A 21,227-nucleotide genomic window follows, 5' to 3' on the forward strand; every position below is an offset into this window, starting at 1 on the left:
TTGAACTCAGTGTGTGGCCCAGGCTGGTCTTGAACTCGAAGGGATCCTCCTGCCTCAGACTCCCAAGTGCCACCTCACCCAGCCTTAAAATCTTCCTTATGAATACAAAATTGTGTTGACAGTCTGGCAGTCTGACAGTCTGACAGTTTCATTCAATGGAATAAATTCCTTTATTTACATTTTATGGCAATTGATAACAACTTAGTTCTGCCAGCTTATTATTATTTCACTTTTTGGTGTCACTCTACCCTTTTCCTTTGCTTTTGTTAATTTGATCAAATTGCCATCTATTCCCCATTTTTCTTGTTAGTTTTTGAGTTCTGCTAGAGTTTCCCATCCTATTGCTTCCTCCCTTTCGCTGCACTTATTATAGGCATAGATTTCCACTGACATGGAAAGTAACTATTTGATCTACAAAGTAACTATTTGATATTTTGTTTCCCCATTTCTGACTTCTCTTTCCCCAATAAAAGCTTCCAGAATAACCAAAGGTGGGTTTTACCATTCCCAAAGGTTAACTGTCATTCTTATCTCTAGGTTTTTCACAGAATATCTGGTACTATTTGTTTCGAGTTATTATTGGAATTTCCTTTGCGGTATATATTTCCCTTTTTTCTCTCTGCTTTTTTTTTTTTTTTTTTTTTTAGACAGAATCTTACTATGTCATTCAGGCTGGCCTCAAACTTGCAGTGATCCTCCTCCCTCAACCTCCCAAATGCTTGGATTACAGGTCTGCACCCCCACCCCCAGCTTCGATAATCCACTTCAATAATCATTTTTACCTTCATGTTATATATTTCCAGATATTCAACATCCAACAAATTGTATTATATATTTCCACAGTGTATCAGTATCCAAAAAACATCCAGTAGACATTGATAGATTGTCTGGCACAATCCCTACAAAATTTTTTTCAACAAATGCTGTTACCCTCATATAGGGGACCCTAGAGGATGTTGTGTATCGAAGAAAACCCACTACACTGCCAGCCCTTAGAGGAAAAAACTGAAAATGTATGGGCAGCAGTCTTAGTGACCAAGGTTACCCTAGCAGCAGTTTGTCACACTAATAAGTGCCTAGAAACCAACGGCCACTACTTTGAGTACCTCTTGTCATTGTAGAGGTTAAAAGTAGCATGTGAACTCATGCCTCTCAATAAATTTAGTACTAAAATATTTATACAAGTTTTTATTTTCCTGAAGTATGTATACATTTTGGCAGACTCTGTATGTAATAGCAATACATAAACATATAAAATATATAATACAAAGTAACATTGACATGTAAATATATTGACATGTGAATGTATTAACATATTTGTTTATAACTGAGTCCTTAGCAATCATATATATTTTTAAAATTTTATGTATTTATTTTTGGTTTTTGGAGACAGCCTCTCATTATGTAGTTTAGGCTGGCCTTGAACTCATTACTCATTATATATATATATATATATATATATATATATACATATAATATGATTGTAGCCAGGATATATATATATATATATGCTATAATATATATACATATATTTTATCTTATGCACTTTAAAAACATTCTAAGAAGGAGTTTGCGGCACATAAGAAGCAGCTAATTTCTATTCTCAGCTACTCCAACTGCCCCACAACCATTTCTATACTAACAATTTGCTTAATTTTTTTCTCAATCCAGGCCTCTCTTGCATTCCAGACCCATATGTTTACACACAAATGACCTTGCTTAAACTTTAAAGGGACCTCTAACTCAACATGTCCAAAACTGAACTCATCTTCTGGCCCACTCTCTGATCTTTTTCCATGGAAGTTTTTCTCAGAAAATCACTCTAAGATCTGTTGACATCATCTCCTACCCTTTGCTCATATCTGCCTACTTTCCCCCATAACTTGGGGTCATTGGTGACCTACTTTCTTAGTGGAATGAGAAAGGCGTGGATCAGATAGGTGTGGGCTGATGGTTAGCGGTTGTGAAATACATAAAAGGAGAGAGTAAAGATAGAAAACCTCTTTGGAAACTTGGGGCAAAGGATTCTTTTAGAAGATGGTGTCCTCCTTCCTTGTACTGCCATCTCCATTCTTAACCTGCATCGGACCAAGAAACAGGCAGTGCCCCAGATGGCCCGCTGAGCCTTCACAAGATGAAGCAGCATAAAAATAACCCCAGATGGAGATAGCAAAGAATGAGTGTGCTTGGGGAATCAGGGATTCTTTACAACATTATAAAATTAATACCACAAGGCATAAGCTAGATGCATGCCATTAACACCTTTCCGGATCACCTCTATCCATCCATTGCTGAATTTTCCAACCTGTTCATTCTGCAGCCAGGAATCTTTTCAAATGTAAATCTGATAGTAATAAATTGTCAGTTTTTCTTCCTTGACTTTATTCATGCTATTCCAAGCCACTTGAAACTTCTTTCAATTCCTCAATACACTGTTGTCTCTTCTAGCCAGCCCTTTTTGTTCCTTTACTTGCTTTTTTTTTTGAGACAGGGTCTCACTTTGTAGTGCAGGCTGGCCTCAAACGTGCAGCAGTCCTCCTGCCTCAGCCTTCAGAGTGCTGGTATGGCAGGTGTGCGCTACCACATCCAATCCAGCCCTTTGTGTTTATGGTCCCCTCTGCTTAGAACATCTCTCCCCTTTCTTAGTTAAGTCCTATCAATTGTCAGCTCATCGTGCAAGTGCCACTTCTTCAGGGAGGTCTTCATTGATCTCCAAGACAAGTTAAGACTCTTGCTTATATGCTTCCATCATGCCCTGTCCTTTTCTTCCTAGTACGCACTTGGGGAAAAATGTAATTACATATTTGTTGTTGTGATTATTTGATTAATATTTGCCATTTTTGATAGATTGGGAGCCCTTGGAGGGCAGAAGACAAAGCTTCTTTTCATACCAAAGTCTCCTCAACCACAATAGTGTAATAGCATAAGCCTAACATGTAGAGTTGATTATGTATGTTGGTGTGTACATGTGTATGACTGGTCAAGAGTCAGCATATGCAAAACAAAGCAGCCCTGGACTATGAGAGCCTCATAAGGAAAAAACACAGAATGGCCTCTTAAGAGCAGCCCATCTGCCCCCCTAGGGGCATCTCTCTGGTTGAGCTCCTGTCATCTGCAACATATAATAGGATATACCACCTACTTGTTTGGTTTCTGAATCATCTGAATCCACCTTCATTCAGCAATGTGGTCCATCAGCTTTCAGAGATAGAGAAAACAATAACTTCCATTTATTCATTTGACCAATATTTATTCTGGGCCTACCCTTGCTATATTCAAACATGGGCTGGGGATATGGAAACAGATGAATGAGGCCTGGTTACTACATTCTTAAAGAATGTACGGTTTTGAAGCACAGTCAAATATATAAACAGTTATAACTTCCTCTTAAAACATTAATAAGGCATGCTCAAAGTTTTAAGTGATCACAGAGAAAAGAGTATCAAAGCCCTTAACATAACTGAAGTATAGCAGATAGACAGGAGGCCAAGGCAGGAGGATCTCCTCAAGTTGAGTTACCCAGTGAATTCAAGACTAGCCTGACCTGCTTTAATGGGACCCTGTCTCGAACAAAAACAAAACCTGAAGCTAAAAGATTGATATTTAGAATGACTATCCAAAGGACACACTTTTGAAACCCTCTGAGTTCTAACTTTGGGGCCTGATTATACTACCAAAAAAAAAAAAAAAAAGTTACCAAGACCACATTAAATAAGTGCCTTAGAAAATAACTATCACAAGTCATAAGTTTGATCCCGGGTACAAAAAAGAAAAGAACGATCACATTAGGGCCAGGCACACGGCACAAGCATCCACCTGGCAAGTGCATGGTCATGAGTTTAATTCTCAGAACTAAAAAAAAGAAAGAAAGAAAATAACTATTACTAAATTGTTTTTTATGTCTGTGGTTTTTATTGGTCATAAGAAATAGTCATATGAATTTTGCATTTGTACTTGTTGTTCAAATAGTCTTGATTGCTTTATTATATCATTTACTCTTTCCTAAAATCACACAAGAAAGTAATGATAATTTAATGATAAAGAAAAAGCAAAACTATGGTTTTCTCCTATGATGAACTGATTCCTTTCAGAAAGCAAAATCTGTTTGGCAGGCCCTGTGCTTTTTGCCCTGACATCCAGGAAATTTAGAACTAAATTTCACATTCAGTTATAATCATGTTTAACTCCAAGATAATAATTTTTTTTATACCAGGAATTGAACCCAGGACCTCAAGCTTGGAAGGCAAGTGCTGTGCCATTGAGCTATATCTCTGACAGCTCCCAGACCATTATTTCTTTTTCTTTCTTTCTTTCTTTCTTTTTTTTTTTTTTTGAGACACATCTCACTGTGCTGTTCAGGTAGCCTTAAACTGACTACCATCCTTCTTTGTGTGGGATTACAGGCACACACCACTTTGCCCAGCTTGGACTTAACATTCAATTTCTAGTTTTGTATCCTATTGTAAATGTTCTTCACAGTCTTTGGGAAAAAGACTGGGCTAAAATAAACAACATGGGCTGGCAATGTAGATCAGTGGTAGGGTGTGTGTGCACAAGGTCCTGATTTGGATCTCAAGACTTGAAGAAAAAAAAAGATAAATGCAAAAATACAGGATCTATGTCATGATCTTTAAAGAATTTGGAGAACTAGAGAAAACTAACAGAAAAAGAAAAAAAGAAAGAGAAAAGTGGGGGGACTGGAGACAGTGGAAGATAGTGTCCCCATCTTCTCTAACTCAAATTGGGGACACTGATTGGACATACGGGTTAGCAGAAGAGGCTACTCTCTCTGAAATTCAGACTGTTCTGGACTATCCAACACAAAAAGATGTTGAAGATGGATCCCAGGAAGCCTGGTCATTATTTTATATGAAGTTACAGAAAGACTAATCTTTTTTTGGATCACAGATCTGTCTGATGATCTGTTGAAGCACTGAAACTGCTCTGCAGGAAAATACAAGTGCATACAATTGCTAAAAGCAGAACCTTTCTGAGTTCTATCCATTCTCCCAGAATATCAAAGGACTGTTCGGATGGCACTGCCTTAGGGAATTCAGATAGTCCTGGGGAAGAACCTGCTTGAGTTGCCAAATCAAACGGGGAGACTTGACAAATCAGCTATGGGGGAATTTCCAAACCCTGGTACCACTCTTGTTTGATTTAAATCACTGGATTGTTTTCTGTTTGTCTTTAACTTTTATGTAACAAAGCTCCTTTAAAGTGTGGGTCATCCACACATCCTCAAACACACCTCTACGCAAATTTTGCCAAGAATTTTATGGGATTGGCGGTCTCCCTAACACGCATCCTCAGGGTAACCGTTTAAGTGCAGATTTCCCAGGATCCAGCAGAATGCCCGTGATGACCTTCTGGAATCACCCTCTTTTAGCCTGTGGACAAGAGTCTCCTAGAACCAAGTTACCAACTGGGGAATCCCCTGACCCTGGCTGCCTCCCCGAGTCCCCTCCAAGTTCTCCCCTCCCCCACGCCCACGCCGCGCAGGTGCGAAAACCTAAGGGGCCACCCCTGCGCGACAGCCAGGGTGTAGGGGGATGGGACCCCAGGAGGGGTGGAGGCGGGGGTGGGGGCCTTCCCGAGGTTGCCCGGCGACCACGCTCTCCGCCCAGATCGTTCCACTTCCTCAGCAGGGGCGTTGCGGGCCGGGCGGTCGCAGATAGTCCTCCCGGAGCGGCCCTCTTCCGGTCCCCCCCCCCGGCCGGGCGGTGGCGTTCGCCCGTGACGTCACAGGAGGCGGGGTCAGCGTCGCTGCCGGGTGCTGGAGGCGCCATTGGAGCCGGCTCGGCTTGTGAGCCCCGCTGAGGAGCCGGACTTTGGGCTGCAGTTGTCTCCGCGTCGGCTCCTGGTCTCTGGCCCCTCAGCGACATGGCGTGCGGGGCGACACTGAAGCGACCTATGGAGTTCGAAGCGGCACTGCTGAGCCCCGGTTCTCCGAAGCGGCGGCGCTGCGCCCCTCTGCCCGGCCCCACTCCGGGCCTCAGGCCCCCGGACGCTGAGCCGCCGCCGCTTCAGACTCAGACCCTGCCGCCGACTCTTCAGCAGCCCGCCCCTCCCGGCAGCGAGCGGCGCCTTCCAACTCCGGGTAACCTGCGCTGCGGCGGGCTTGGCAGGAAGCCAGGCTGTACCATTGGAGGGTGGGGGTGGGAGAGGGTCGTGAACACCGGGCGAATTCACCCAGGGACCACTTCTTTGCCTTGAGAAAAGGGAACTGGGGTGCCGCTGGCCTGGTTGCTTCCGGAGATGGGAGACATCCGGGAAAGGGTAGTGGCCTCAACAGTGTCAGTTTTCGGTTTTCCTGGAGCTGGAGAGCCAGGATGGGGTGGGCACCAAGAGGAAAATGGGAATATCCCAGGTCTCTCGGGGCTCGCGCTATCCCTAAAGCCCCTCCTGCTTCGGCTGCACTGAGCCGCCTTGCAGATCCATTGGGCCCTGGAAAATTGGATTCTGCTCACGAACCCGGCCTTGAAGGGGGCGGGTGGGGGCGGGTGACTGGAAAGAGGCGTGAGTGTATGTCGCTCTACAAGGTGCGGTAGCTTGTAGGGAGACCTGATTTTTAGATGTCTTTAGGGACCAAAGACTGATGCAAGAGTCGTAGAATCCGATTTCAGCCTGACCATTTCTGAAAGGCACTGGCCGTGTTTTATTGTATGGCTATTGTCTTGTACCATATAAGGCTTGAAATCGGTAGATCTTCAGCTGGAATTTGAGATTCCTGTAACATACAGAGGTTCTGGTAGCAGGAATTCAACTATCTGTAATACAGGCACTCTTCTTCGATAAGACATTCCATTTTGGCCACGGAAAGAGAAGGGCTGGTATGACAGTAGATAGATATCATATTGCAGTAGTAGAGGGGGAAGTGCATTAGCATTAATATTTACCAGTTTCGAAGGGCTCCCATAAATGAAAGGCACTCAGAAATGAGTTTTGGCGAATCGTTTCTTTGTTTTTGTTTCTCAAGATTCAGCAAAACCTTGGAATCCCCTTAAAATAATTTTTTCCTCACTTATTTTCAATTCCTACTGCCTTTAGGCTTCATCTTCTTCCTCTGAATATCCAAATGCAAATTTCAGGCTCCAGTTCTTACAGCACACTTTATATCCTTGTTCATGTTCACCTCTTTATTCTGTAATTCTTTTGGTTTTTTTTTTAACTTTTTTTTTTTTTTTTTTTTTTTTTGTACCAAGGGATTGAACCCACGACCTCGAATTTACCAAGCAGGCACTTAATGCCACTGAGCTAAATCCCCAGCCCTCTTTTGGTTTTTTGAGACAACAGTCTCACTGTGTAGTTCAGGCTGGCCTGGACAACTCACTGTGTAACCCAGGCTTGCCTAGCATTTGTGGTGATCCTCCTGTTCAACCCCTGAGTGCTGGGATTACAAGAATGTGCCACCAGGCCCAGGTGTATCCTGGATATCAAAGGGTTTATCAGCTATAAGTCACTGGTTAGTCTTTTATATATTTTCTCCAAACTGTTCTTCTCCTCTTTTCCTCAGACCTACTTTTCTGTGCCAGTGTCATGGTGTTTTCTCCTTCTTTGCTAATCCCAATTGGTTCGTTTCTTAAATCTTCAATCCATTACCAAACTGCCCCATAAGGAACTTTGTTCTACTTTAAATTGCCCAGCAGCTTAAAGTTGTATAATCTCATGCACAAAATGAGATAATGTTTGGAAAAGTTTCTTGTAAAGGACCTCAGAAGCAGGAGGCAGGCAGGTTGTTGTGTACAATTGTGTGCACCTGTAGTCCCAGCTGCTAGGTAGGCTGAGATGGGATTGGTTGTGCCCAGGTGTTCATTTTAGCTTGGGCAACATAATGTGACACCAACTCAAAAAAAAAAAAAAAAAAAAAAACAGGAAAGATGGGGGTCTAGTTATTTTTTGTTTCTACCATTGCTCCTACAATATCAGAGAATAGTTACATAATCTTTTTGGGGTCTGCCTTCCACAAAATGAACTAATACTTATCCCGTCTATTTTTTGTTGAGGACTTTTTTTTTTTTTTTTTTTTTTTTTGAGATAAGGTCTCACTAGTCCAGGATGGCCTCGAACTCACTGTGTAGCATAGGCCAGCCTCAACCCACAGTGATCCTCCTGCCTCAGCCTCCCAGGTGCTGACATTACAGCTGTGCTCACCATCTCAGCTGAGGACCCATCCAGATAGCTGCTAAAAGTGTAAACAATGAGTTTCATGTAAACATTTTATTGCTTAGTACTATAGTCTAAGATGATTTGTTTTGTAGTTCACATTGCAGTAATGGTTAATAAGTTATGTTTGATGTATTTGGCGAGCTAAATATAGCAGTGTGCTATAATAAGACCCCTATTTTCCTTTTCTGCTTTTTGGGTTTTTTTGGTGTTTTTTTTTGGTACTTATACATTAGCTATGCACACTGCTGCAGAGCTAACTCCCTAGCAAGAAGCCCCCCCTTTTTTTTTGTTGTTCTTGTTTTGGTACCAGGGGTCAAACTCACCAGTTCATGCTTGCCAGGCGGGCACCATGCCCCTGAGCTATATCCCCCATCTTCAGAAGCACTATTGTTAGAACTTAATGTTTGCAAAGATTATACAACTAGTTTCATGATTGTTTATGTTAAGATATTTTGTTTCATTTTTTGAGAGGGATACTTGCAATTGAACCCAAGGCATGCTTAGCATTCACTTTAATGATCTGCATCTCCTCACCTCCTCAATTATATTATTTTTATTTTCTTTATGTTAATTGTGTTATTGTGCTGGGAATAAAATCCACATATAATGGGAAAGTGCTTTATGATTGAGCCGCAACCCCCACCCCATGTTTCCTTTTTTTTTTTTTTTTACATTTTTTTTAATGTTTTTATTGGTACTGGGAATCGAACTCATGACCGCCTACTTGCAAGGCAGGTGCTTATGCCGCTAAGCTAAATCCCCAGCCCCCGTGTTTCTTAATACTTACTGAAATTTGATTCTATCATGAAAGCAGTATCAAATATTAACGATTTGTTATTTGGTACTTACACTTTGGCCCAAAACTATCTTCTGGATTAAAAAGGAAGGTGGGGGAGGGAGAATGTTTAGTTGTTGATGTATTAAGAATAAAGTCAGCTAAGGGAATAGTAAGTTTAATAATCAGTAACTTCACTTTATAGCATCATAGTTATGTCATAGGTTGTAAGTTTTGCAGAAAAGATTAAAAACATTTCAACTTTTAAAAAGGATATATAGAGCACTTTTTGTGAACCAGCCTAATAAAACTAAGCCTTTGATTACTTAAATTTTTAATGAGCAGATACTCAGCATGGAAGAGGATTGCCTTAAAGAATGGATATTTATAAACATGGAGCTTAGATACAAGGCTGTTAATTGATCATGGTTTGAGAGCTGGAGAATACCTTCTGGATTGAGGTAGCATTTTAGCTGGGTCTTCAGTAGGATTTGGAACAAAGGTATAGCCCTGTGTCCAGCAAAGGACAGAAAACCCACAAATAAAGGAGAAAATAGTTTGATGCAACTAGATTCTAATGGAAAATGGAATTAGAAAAATAAATAGGGACCATTTTTTGCAAGGCTTTGAATGGAATGTTTAAGAGTTAGTAGCAACCCAGGCATGGGCCACACCTGTAATCCTAGTATTTGCAAAGTTCAGGTAGGAGAATCATTGTGAGTTCAAGGCCAGCCTGAACTGCATAGCAAAACCCTGTATGAAAAAGAGCAAAAAGAAGTTGTTATGATTGAACTTAACCTGATAGAACCTGGAAGCATAATGTCAAATAAGCCACAAAGTTTAAATTTTTATCTACTGTTAAAAAGAAATTTACTTTTGTTTTTTGAGAGAGGGTCTTGTTACATAGTGCAGGCTGACCTTGAACTCACGATGATCCTGCGACCTCAACTTTGCAAGTACTGGGATTATAGGAGTATACCACTACATCTGGTCCATTTTTCTTTTTTGAAAATGCTATTTCCTGTTTCACGTGCATGGCCTTGTTTTTCTCCTGTGGATACCATATTTAGATTCCTGCATTTGATAGTCCTAATCTTTCCATTTGTTCACCTTGCCACACAGGAGGAGGCAGAGGTTTATCAAAGACCTTCTGTTCTCATGAACATTGTCCTCTTACTTGTCCTTTCTTGTTTCAAGTCCTTGAAGTTCTTACAGCCTTGTTTGAATCTGGCAAATATGTGCTTGAGGAATAATACATTTTAAAAATGAAATGAAGACTTCATAAATTCAAAGACCTAAAATAACAAATTCATAACTCCTATGAAAGGAAACACTACATTGCTAACACTACACTGTGCCAGTGTTCAGGTGGAGGTTGGATGTGAAGCTACTTTGAGTTCATATTGGTTCTTGGACCATATCATCAACTCATTTTGGCATTATTAATCTTTGAATGAAATAAGTGTTTGATGTTTATATTGAAGAACTATTAGACTAAAGAGCCTGAATGACTTCCCCAGGTTACACTCATTTAGCTAATAAGAAGCAAAGTGGCATTGTTAATAACTCCTACCACTAAAAATACAGTCTTACCAAAGTATACATTAGAATAATTTAACCTGGGAGAGAATGTGATGCAATTTTCTGGGTTTTGGGGTTTTTTTTTTTGTTTGTTTGTTTTGGTTTTTTATTAGGAGGCTTTATATTATCTGGAAAGTGAATGCACTATTATGCCACAAAAATGAAAACCTTGAAAACCACATCCTTCCAAATTCTTTGTCTCTAGAAGTGTACTTCAAGGTAGTTAGTAATTGGCATTTCCTGGACTCCTTTTAGCAGCATTAGCAGATTTGGCATGTGATTACCCTGTCTCAGTAATAATCTGAGTCCAAGTAAAGTTTGCCTTTTGTAAGATCAGAAAAATCTTGTCTAAGGCCTGCCCATCAATTCTAAGCAGTAAATTTCAGCTGCTTCCCTTGTTAGTGTCCAGGCTGTGAACATGGTAGGTTCCTTTTGTTGTTTTTTGGAGGTTTTTTAATGTCTTTTTCCCCAGCACCTTACAAGTCTCATGTGGGACAAAGGCTTCATTGTTGGAAGGCCTTGTGTTACAGGAGTTTGTGAAAACATAAAACTTAAAATTCACAAATAACTCCCTTTTGAGTAAAAGAAGTTTTTTTTTTTTTACTGTGAATTGTACTAATCATTCAAGAGCTGATCTTCTGTGCTACAGGAAAATAAATGAAGGGAACTTCTGTGTAGCTTATGCCAAAAGAACTGCTATTCTAGCTTTTTTTTTGTACCAGATATCAAACTTACAACCTTGCACTTGCCAGCAGGTCCTGTGCCAGCAGGTCCTTAGCCACTGAGCTAAATCCCTGGTCCCTTTTTTTTTTTCCAATTGAAAACCCAGGATCTTTGTACTGAGTTACATCCTCAGCCCTTTTTCGTTTTATTTTGAGACAGGTACCAATAAATTGTTTCTGGTTCTGTTTTTTTGTCTTTTTGAGACAGGGTTTTGCTATATAGTTTAGGCAAATCTTGAACTCACTTTGTGGCCCAGGCTGCCTCAAACTTGAAGCAGTCTTCCTGCCTCAGCCTTTGAGTGCTGGGATTACAGGTGCATGCCAACACACACACATACCCTGACAGGATACTGATAAATTTCCCAGGCTGGGATTGAACCTGTGATCCTTCTGCCTCATATCCTGTGGTGCTGGGCTTATATGCATAGGCCTCCATACCTGGCTTATACTGTGTTGCTGGAACAGTGGCAGTAGGAGCATATTGTCTCTGGGACTACAGAAGGAATGTTTTATATCAGAATGCCTTAAGAACAATCCCTACTACCACCAAAGAAGTTTATTTGCTTTTATTAATAATATAGGAAGAAGAGATTGACACCTGCATACTAAAAGAAATATTTGAGCTCTGCTTAAAAGATCTTTCTTGTCTCTAACTTCTGAAGAAAGTTTGAAAAAAATTGCCAATAAAATGAATGTACAATTTTGTTTCTTTTTTATTAGAGCAAATTTTTCAGAACATAAAGCAAGAATACAGTCGTTACCAGAGGTGGAGACATTTAGAAGTTGTTCTCAATCAGAGTGAAGCTTGCACTTCAGAAAGCCAGCCTCACTCCTCAGCACTCACGGCACCTAGTTCTCCAGGTAAGCACACTTTGGTATGCAGAATTCAATTTAATTAAGAGTTTGTGGGCTGGGGATTTAGCTCAGCGGCATAAGCGCCTGCCTTGCAAGCAGGCAGTCGTGAGTTCGATCCCTGGTACCGATAAAAAGGAAAAAGACAAAAAAAAAAAAAAAGAGTTTGTAAAAGAAAAAAGTTTGTAAATGATATTTATAATGATTATTTCCAAGTCTAGAATTGATTTCCTTTAGTAAGATTAGTAAAGTGGATATATTACATTACTGCTTATACTTTTATTTTTTATGTGTTTATGAATCAGAAAGACTTGATTTAATTGTAATTATTATTGTCTGTTTTTATTAGTACATGTACAATACATAATGATTATATTCACCATTGAGTTGACACAGGTACATAACACATCTTGTTTTTACTTCCTTTTTCCTCCTTCTACCTCCCCTTTATGAATACTTTATATAAATGATAGTCATGATATTGGAAGAGATCTTAGAATATTCGTTTTCATTTCATCCATATAGCATAAGAACATGTTCCTGCTCTGTAGCTCCAGTGTGTCCATTAGTCACATGTGACTTTAATTTTAGATTAATCAAAATTATCACCCCAGGAATAAAACTAAAAAAGAAGAAAGAAAAGATGATGAGAAGACACTTAAACAAAGTGCAGCCCCAGACATTCAGTTCACCAAAGACAAAAAATTCAGGAGACAGTAGGGGGAGACAATATGAAAGCTTCCCACCAGGCCTCTCTGAAGAGGTCACAATACAGCAGTTGAATAAGGCTCTGGAAAAACTGAAATCAGAAATAATCTCTCAGATAACTACAGAGATGGTGTCCAAAATAAGGACCATGCTAAGTGATGCTAGAACAGATACAGACAAAAAAAACAGGTGAGCTTAATTATGGAAGCTCAGCATAATAAAGAAATGGACTCCATAAAGCAGAGTCAAGCAGATATCCACGAGAAAAAAAACTCCATTGAAGCTGGGTGTGGTGGCTCACTCCTGTAATCCCAGCACTTGGGAGGCTGAAGCAGGAGGATCATTGTGAGTTTGAGACCAGCCTAGGCTACAAAGTGAGCTCAAGGCCAGCCTGAACTGCATAGCGAGACCCTGTCTCAAAAAGACAAAAAAAAACAAACAAACAAACAAAAACTCGCATTGAAAGTATTCAAAGTAGATTATGCCAATGTGAGAACAGGATCTCAGGTAATAAAGACAGGATTGTAGTTAGTGACTAGGAAAAGAAAAAGTTCTCAAAAATAGCAAGGGACCATGAGAAATCAATCCAGCAGATGCTAGATGAGGCAAAGGACAACGAAAGACTGATTAGAGTCAATGAAAAAGCACAAATGATATTATGAAAATGTTAACAAACATCAGAAAACTTTCTTGGTAGGAAAAAAGAATTGGACATACAGATAAACAAGGCATATAAAACTCCAATTAGCAATGATCAAAACAGATTTACAGCCAGGCATATATAATACTCAAGATTTCAGAAGTTCAACACAAGAATAGATTCCTAAAAGCTGTTAGGGAAAAGAAAAAAAATCACCTGTAAAGGAAAGCACATCAGAATTATAGCTGACTTCTTAGCCCAGACTCTCAAGTCAAAATTAATGATCTCGATTCACCAATCAAAAGACACACTGACAGAATGAATCAAGAATCAAGATCCAACAATTTACTGCATATAAGAAACACATTTAATTCGGAAAGAAATTTGTATACTGAAAGTCAAAGGTTGGAAAAACAATACTTCATACTCTTCTATTTGCAAAGTGAATTGCAAGCCAAGACTGATTGAGAAGAAGATTACTACATCCCTGTAAAGGGAACAATCCAAGAGGAAGCGATAGCAATCATAAATATGTATGCAACGAATACCAGTATATTCAACTATATAAAACAAATACAGACAGGAAAAGTCAAGCCCTAATACAATTATATTGGGAGTTCTCAATACCTCTCTGTTACAAAAAGACAGATCAACTAGACAAAAAAAAAAAAATCAATGAAATATTAGAACTAAACCAAACTTTTGAACAAATGGACTTAGTAGATGTCTATAGAGTGTTGTACCCCACATCAGAATATACATTCTTCTCAGGTGCACAGGGAACATTTTCCAAATAGACCACATACTGGCTTACAGAACATACTTTAAGTAAATGCAAGGGAATTGAAATTATCTTATGTATACTATGAGACCACAATGCATTGACACTGGAAATGCATGGCAAAAGACATCACAAAGACTTCATCATAAACACATGGAAATTAAATACCACCCTCCTGAACAAATTAATCAAAACTACCTTTCAAATCTGCTGTCTGGGTGGAACTACCACCAAGATACAGATTTTTGTAAAAATTCTTTAGAGGATGATGTTAGGTTGAACCCTCATATACTATAGAAAATATAAAGGCTGAGATTCAGGATAAGGAAGGAATTCCTCCTAATCATCAAAGGCTGATCTTTGCTGTTATGCAAGTGGAAGATGGATGTACTTTGTCTGATTACAAAGAGTCAGCCCTTCATCTTACATGGAGACTCTGTAATGGTGCTGAGAAAAGAAAGAAATCTTATATTCCCTCCAAGAAAAATAAGCATAAGAGAAGTTTAAGCTGGTTCTGAAATAGTACAAGGTAGATAAAAATGACCAGGTTAGTCACCTTCATTAAGATTACCCTTCAGATGAATGTGGGGCTGGAGTTTCATGGCCACTGGCATGACCAGGGTTGTTTAACTTACAGTGTCAGCAGCCAGAAGACAAGTAATTGTATATGAAATGTATACGAATAAAAGACTTTAGCTAACAATAACAACAAAACAAAATTAAAACTAACATTTAAAATTTCAGTTTCTGAATGGCTGTTATCAAGAAATCAAGCAATAACATGCTGAAGGGGCTGTGGGGAAAAAGGAATCCTTCTCCACTGTTGATGGGTGTGTAGATTTGTGCAATCACTGTGGGAATCAGTGTGGAAATTCTACCTCAACTAAGACTAGAGGTCTTATTTGACCCAGCCATTCCCCTTCTGGGCATCTTCCCAAAAGAATTAAAAACATCATACCACAGCAATACATGTTTATAACAGCAGAATTTGTAATAGCCAGATCTTGGAAACAACCTAAATGCCCTCAGCATCGACTGAGGAATGGATAAAAAAGATGTGGTGTTTTCATACAATGAAATATTATTCGGCTGTAAAGAAGAGTAAACTGGAGACTTAAATGAATAATTAAATACCACCCATTGCATTGGCATACGCCTGTCATCCCAGCTGCTTGAAAGACTGAGGCACAGTGATCACAAGTTCCAGGCCAGCCTGTAAGATTCAGCAAGACCTTACCTGAAAATAAAAATTTGGGAGTGGAGGAGTAGGAAGTAATTTAGCGCTCCCTGGGTTCAACCCTCTGTATCACTACAAAGGGAGGGGAAAAAAAAGAATCTATAGATGTTTGAACTTGTTAAGAACATTTTAATGACCTTAAATGTTAATCACTTTGCTAAAGTTATTTTTATATTGGGCAAGTTCTTTAGTCTCTTCATTTTTGTAAAACCCCAGGCCTGTACACTGAACTACATCTGTAGTATACTTGCCTGTTCCCCCCAACCCTTTTTAAATTTAGAGACTAAGTTGCTCAGGCTAGGCATGAACTTGTGGTCCTTCTACCTCAACTTTCCAGAATGCCAGCACTATAAGGCATGTGCAGCCACGCTGCCTGTGGAGCTTAAAATAAAGTTTCCAAGGGTTGGGGTGACTCACTGGTAGAGTGTGTGCCCAACATTTGCAGGCCTCTTTCACCAGTACTGCAATCAAACAAAAATCCTTGCTGCAGAATTAAATTAGAATGTGCATCTTTCTTATTACTAAGTTTTCTGATAATTATGTTGCATTTCTGTGAATAAATGTGGGTCAAGTTCAGTGAACCTTTTAGAGCTTTCAGTGATAACACACAGCCAGCTGTGGCATGTAAGTTCACCACCACTTGTCTAGGTAGGTATCTACAAAGATGTAAGTAACTCTCATGCTCTGAATCTACTTTTCCCTGATTGAGCTGGATCCTTTAGATGCACTTTAATCCTTTGCTTATCCTTTATGAAGTGAGCATTGAGTAAGGGCTTTAGATCATTATGGCATCAGAACTGTTTTTCTGTATGCAGATGACCTAGCACACCTGGACACATGTTATTCCTCCTACCTCTCAGTTTGCCTTTCTTGACTAAGAAGTTAATAAAAATATTCCATATAGCTTAGTGAAAGATACTGTTTTTGTAAGTAGTTTTTTATATATCTTGAGGACTGTTGTTATAATCCTGGACTTTAGAATTGATTGGAATGTATCATGTAAGCTAGATCTGTCTTTTGGCCAGGTTCCTCCTGGATGAAGAAGGACCAGCCCAGCTTTACTCTTCGACAAGTTGGAATAATATGTGAGAGGCTCTTAAAAGACTATGAAGATAAAATTCGAGAGGAGTATGAGCAAATCCTTAATACCAAATTAGCAGGTAGGCTGAGATAATGACTATGCCATTGTTGTTAGTAAGATTCAGTACCAGCAAACTAATTGAGAAGAGTGGAGGACTTGATGCAAGAGAAGTCACTTGAGTTGTGAATATTGAGGTTACTCTTTGGTAATGGTAAATGTGCCATTTATACATTATATGGGAGAATTGTTTTGCATTTCTGGAGTAAATCAAGCTTTTCATATAAGAATTTTCCATATGAATAAAAGCATTGATTTTTTTTTTTTTTTTTAAAGGATGGGTGTGGTGGTATAGGCCTATAATCTCAGCATTCAGTAGTCTGAGACAGGAGAACCCCAGAAGTTCTAGGTCTGTACTAACTATAGCCAGACCCTATCTAAAAACAAAAAGTTGTTATGCAAAAATCGTTGTTAATAAATTCTATTAGATTAGAAGAGGCCTATTGCCATAATAACCAATTTCCCTTTAAAAGTAGAATTTTTTAACTAGCCAGTTGATCTTAGTGACATGCCTGTAATCTTAGCACTGAGGGGGCTGGGGATTTAGCTCAGCAGCATAAGCGCCTGCCTTGCAAGCAGACAGTCGTGAGTTTGGCCCTGGTACCAATAAAAAAGAAAAAGACAAAAAAAAAAAATCTTAGCACTGGGCAGGCTAAAGCAAGAGATCACTGTGAGTTCAAGGCCATCCTGAGCCACATAGTGAAACCCTGTCTCCAGAAAAAGTGTTTAAAAAGGAGACATTGTGTAGGCTGCTTGAGCTAGCCATCTGCCAAACAGGTGGTTGGGGTATGGTACTAACCTCCCACCAAGTATTAGAAAGCTAAGAGAATATATTGACAGTACTGTCAATATATTCAAACTCACTTTGTGGATGTGGGAGGTTGGGTATCCTGTGATTTGTAGGATGCAACAGAGTAAAACAATCCTGCTCAGGCAAGAACAAAGATACTGGTTAGCGTTGCTAACAAGTAAAACCTTATGTGAAAGGAAGGGATATGAGTCAGGAATAAGTAGTGTATTCAGGGTAAGATGACATAGAGATGTTTTAAGCAAGCACTTCAAGTTAAATAGGTTCTGGTATGGAGCTAATTGGAATTTTTATTTATTTATTTATTTATTTATTTATTATTGGTACCTGGGATCAAACTCTTGACTACCTGCTTACAAGGCAGATGCTTATGCCTCTGAGCTAAATCCCCAGCCCCGAGAACTGGATCTTGTAATACACTAAGAGTATGTAGTCTAAGAGGATACTCTATAAAAACATTCTATTTCTTTTAATAGGTGGCTCTGAGTTACTTCCTTTTTCACAGATGATAGGCTACCTTTTTCCCTTTCTGCGAATTTCTAGTTAGAGTAATCTTTCTGTAACTCTTCTGCAATTACATAGTATAGAATTTTCTCTCTTGGCTTTTTTGTTTACAGTATGTGTGCATTGAAATCTACAGCAAAGAAAGCAATTTAAAACTTCATGTGCTGTAGGAAATTTGCAACAATTTTCTGACCTGTAGTTGTAAATACATATTTCAGTGGAAGTAGAGTTACATCAGAGGAGAGGTGGTTATTAGGAAAATACTGTTATAGATCAGTGACCAAATCTAAGAGCCAGGGATTTGGACCTGAGATGTAAAATAAACAGTTCTCAGAGTAACTTTTAGAAGAACAGGTTGAGCTGGGCATGATTACTTTTGTAATCACATCCTTTGGGAAGCTGAGGTGGGAGGACTGACACAAGTTTGAGGCCAACCTAATCTACAGAGTGAGACCATCTCAAAGAAAGGAAGAGAAACAAAAGGCAAGGAAGGCCTGAGAAGGTAAATTCAAAATGGGAAGGTACATGTGAATCTGATACTTAGTTCTTGAAAAATTGGGGCTGGAGGGAAAGTTTCTGGGATAAGTATTATATACTCTTTTTTCCACCCTCTCAGAGCAGTATGAATCTTTTGTGAAATTCACACATGATCAAATTATGGGGCGATATGGGACAAGGCCAACAAGCTGTAAGTATACCAAGTTTTGTTTGTTTGATTACCTGAATTCTAAGAGCAAAATTTTGATAAGGGATATTTTGTCTCCTGAAAAGAAAAAACTCCTGTGAAGAACAGTAATAGCTAAAGAACTTAGGTGCCCAGAAGTGTTGTAAACCCTTTAAATCCTTACCAGATCTATTCTGACCTTACAGTCTATGAGGGAGGAACTATAAGCTTCATTCTGTAGGTAAGGATTACTCTTAGGTTGACTAATTTGCCCAGGCCACATACCTAGAGGTTTAGCCAGGATTGAAACCTAAGGTAGTCCAGCACTAGCACCAGCTGTTTTGTTACATGTGTTTACTCCATAAATTGGTTCTAGTTGTTACGTAATGGAAGTTGAAAGCTTTGCATGGTGGCTCACACCAGTAATCCCAGCACTCAGGAGGCTGAGGCAGGAGGATTGCCATGAGTTGGAGGCCCTCCTAGACTACATAATGAGTCCAGGCTAGCCCAAAGTACATGGTGAGACCTTGTCTCAGAAAGAAAGGAAGAAAGAAAAAGGTTGATTGCTTAAGTTGACTTATCAAGTGTATGCTCAGGATTTCTTTAAATGTTTTGCAGCTACTAGTTATTCAAAGCATAAATTATAAATAACCACATAACTAACTGAACTTGGGCCAGATTTATTAAATTTTTGAAGCTTAGTACCGTATAAGTGGTGACTCATGCTGTTTATTACATTTGTTGTTAGTGACTTAAAAAAGCATAATGCTATATTTTTTAGTATTCTTATCCTCTTGTGTTTTATATCTAATTTGCAGATGTATCCTGAAGCTTTCTTGCATATTTGGGTACCAGGTTTGACCTCAAGAGATGGCTGCTGTACACTTTTTGCAACTGGTTTGATATCACATTTCAGCTCCAAACTTTGCATCCTGAGAACACTTAAATGTTTCTGCAGGTCCATTTTATACAACTTGAAAGACCTTAAAACTTTCTGGTTGCCACAAGCATATCTTTCTTTTCTGCTCATCCAATAAACAGCTCTGCCCTACTGTGATAGATTTTCCAAACAAAAGTACCTGGAGCAGCAGTTTAGCAAAATATGCCTTCAGTGGCACTCAACAAATGGAGTTTCCCCAAGCACAGTTCTGTAAGAAGTGTGAGTGTGTGTATATGTGTGTATGTATATTTTTAAGTTATTATTTGTATTGTGCAAATTTTTTTGATCTTGGGGATTCTGGCTGTGAATTGATGCACGACAATTATGGTTAAAAACATTTGCTTGGTCTACGGAAGATCATTAATGTTTTGTGACCATATAAGTTGTAAGAGTGGATTGTTTTATGTGTAGGTATTATTGTTAAATACAGGGACTGTTTCCAGGCACAGAATATGAATTGTAAGTTAGGAGGGACATTAGGTGTGATTATGATGATATAGAAAAGATCTTTGGTCCTAGATCTACAAATGTGTGGTGAGAAATTAGAACAAACTGGAGATAGACTTTGACACATGGACTCTGCCTAGCCTGTTAGAAAACTTTGACTCCAAGCCTTAAAATACCCCATGGAGTCAGCAGTCACTTCATTCATACAATCAGAGAGCTCCCTGGACACTAAGCCTCTACAGGAAAAAGATCTACCCTAAAGTGGGATTGTAACATAGGTGAGCACAGGACTCGGCCAGGCCCTGACAGCACTGCTACTTGGGAGGAGCCATTTCACCTTTGTATCATTTATTAAAATAAAATTCAGATCATTTGGTCAGGTTCCCCCAATCTCTTCTGAGGTGTCCATGTTCAACCGCTTGAGCTTCGTTTTGGCAACTCCTTGCCTGAAGTTACTTATAGGCTGTTTCTCACCTTGTTTCCAAGGCTGTGGAACAGAAAGTAGCCTCTGTTTTGAGGAGGTGGAAGTTAAGTATACATTTATTTTTTACTGTGACTTGTTCAGGACCACATTTTACAAAATGCCTTGTTTCCTTTATTATTGTTTCTGGAAAGGAAAGTTCTATTAAAATTGTTTTAGTTTGAATATAGAATAGGTTTTTTTAATTACGGCTTATTTGAAAAGATTCTGAGTTAAATTCAAATGTATGCCTTTCAAAGTAAGGTAATATTCAGAGACAGATGTTCTGATCAGATGGTTTAGAGAAATTTCTGGAATATTCACATTCAAAAGATTCCTTATTAATGAATGTTCTTTGACTTAAATCTAACCAAAAACTGCAACATTATTCTTTGTACATTTTCATTATATAGTGTTAACAAGCTTAGTTGCAAACAAATAAAATACTTAAGCTATTTGTTTACTTTGCTTTCCTTAATACTGTGGTAATGTTTATTTGGATAATGCATGAGGCTGCTGTAATTATTTTCTCAGTTCAACATTACGTTGCAAATTTACAGGGTTTTTTTTAAGCCCAGAATTTATCTTTTAATAATTAAAGAATGATTTCACTTTATATTCAAAGGGCAAATAGTTTCATCTCTTCTTTTCTAGGGTATTATTCTTGGAAGAGGAGCATAGTGTTTTAGAGTCCTGAGAATTGAACTCCCAGGCCTTCGCACTCAGCCCTCTTTTTTCAGACAGGATCTTGGCTAGGTGCTGAGATTGTGGGCATGTGCTGTTGCACCTGACTCTCAATGG

At 39.1% G+C, this 21,227-nt stretch overlaps 1 protein-coding gene across 1 annotated transcript; it reads left to right on the forward strand.

Moving 5' to 3' along the window:
- The first annotated feature begins 5,745 nt into the window (after positions 1 to 5,745).
- Akirin1 (akirin 1) lies at positions 5,746 to 20,904 on the forward strand. Its single transcript, XM_003462283.5, has 5 exons — positions 5,746 to 6,100; positions 11,968 to 12,108; positions 16,491 to 16,625; positions 18,532 to 18,603; positions 19,398 to 20,904. The coding sequence occupies exons 1-5, from the start codon at positions 5,884 to 5,886 to the stop codon at positions 19,406 to 19,408; spliced, it is 576 nt and encodes a 191-aa protein (XP_003462331.2). The 5' UTR covers positions 5,746 to 5,883; the 3' UTR covers positions 19,409 to 20,904.
- The last annotated feature ends 323 nt before the right edge of the window (positions 20,905 to 21,227 follow it).

Source organism: Cavia porcellus, unplaced genomic scaffold (assembly GCF_034190915.1).
Source record: "Cavia porcellus strain 051 isolate PalLab524CR breed Dunkin Hartley unplaced genomic scaffold, mCavPor4.1 scaffold_25, whole genome shotgun sequence".
NCBI classification, from domain to species: Eukaryota; Metazoa; Chordata; class Mammalia; order Rodentia; family Caviidae; genus Cavia; species Cavia porcellus.